Source organism: Egretta garzetta, unplaced genomic scaffold, assembly GCF_000687185.1.
Source record: "Egretta garzetta isolate BGI_Z169 unplaced genomic scaffold, ASM68718v1 scaffold157, whole genome shotgun sequence".
Taxonomy (NCBI): Eukaryota; Metazoa; Chordata; class Aves; order Pelecaniformes; family Ardeidae; genus Egretta; species Egretta garzetta.
In genome coordinates, this window is record NW_009260175.1 from 179,022 (window position 1) to 179,446 (window position 425).

The 425-nt window shown below is 59.5% G+C and overlaps 1 protein-coding gene across 1 annotated transcript in view; it reads right to left on the reverse strand.

The window, feature by feature from the left end:
• The window catches only part of LOC104128923 (ATP-dependent 6-phosphofructokinase, muscle type-like), a 7,675-nt gene that overhangs the window by 4,858 nt on the left and 2,392 nt on the right, over positions 1-425 (reverse strand). Inside the window, exons 2-4 of the mRNA XM_009641780.1 lie at positions 298-424; positions 118-181; positions 1-11 (exon numbers count right to left, since the gene is read on the reverse strand). The exon at positions 1-11 is cut by the window's left edge and continues 76 nt beyond it. Coding sequence (XP_009640075.1) covers positions 1-11; positions 118-181; positions 298-424 — 202 coding nt within the window. The remainder of the gene's footprint in view (positions 12-117; positions 182-297; position 425) is intronic.

Below are 425 nucleotides of genomic sequence, written 5' to 3' on the forward strand. Positions count from 1 at the left end.
CCAGGGGGGGGGTGGGGCCCAGGGAGCTGGGGGGAGTAAAAAAAAAAAAAAAAAAAAAAAGCAAAAAAGAGGCTGTTTAGGATTTTTTTCCCACAATTTCTGTACCGGGAGGTGGATCCGGGTGGCGGTGGCGTACCCGCAGTGGCGACCCATCACTTCCAGCACGAAGGTCCGCTGGTGGCTGCGGGAGACAGGAGTTTCACCTCACGACAAACCCTGAGTGGGTCCCGGACACTTGGGTTGTTCCCCCCTGCCCCCCTCGGTGTGAGGGGACATGGGGTGGGGGGTCCCCGTCACCTCTGGGCTGTGGTGGTGATGGCATCCACGATCTCCATGATGCGGTGAAGCGCTGAGTCGGTGCCGATGGTCATGTCGGTGCCGCAGAAGTCGTTGTCGATGGAGCCCACCATGCCCACGATGTTCAG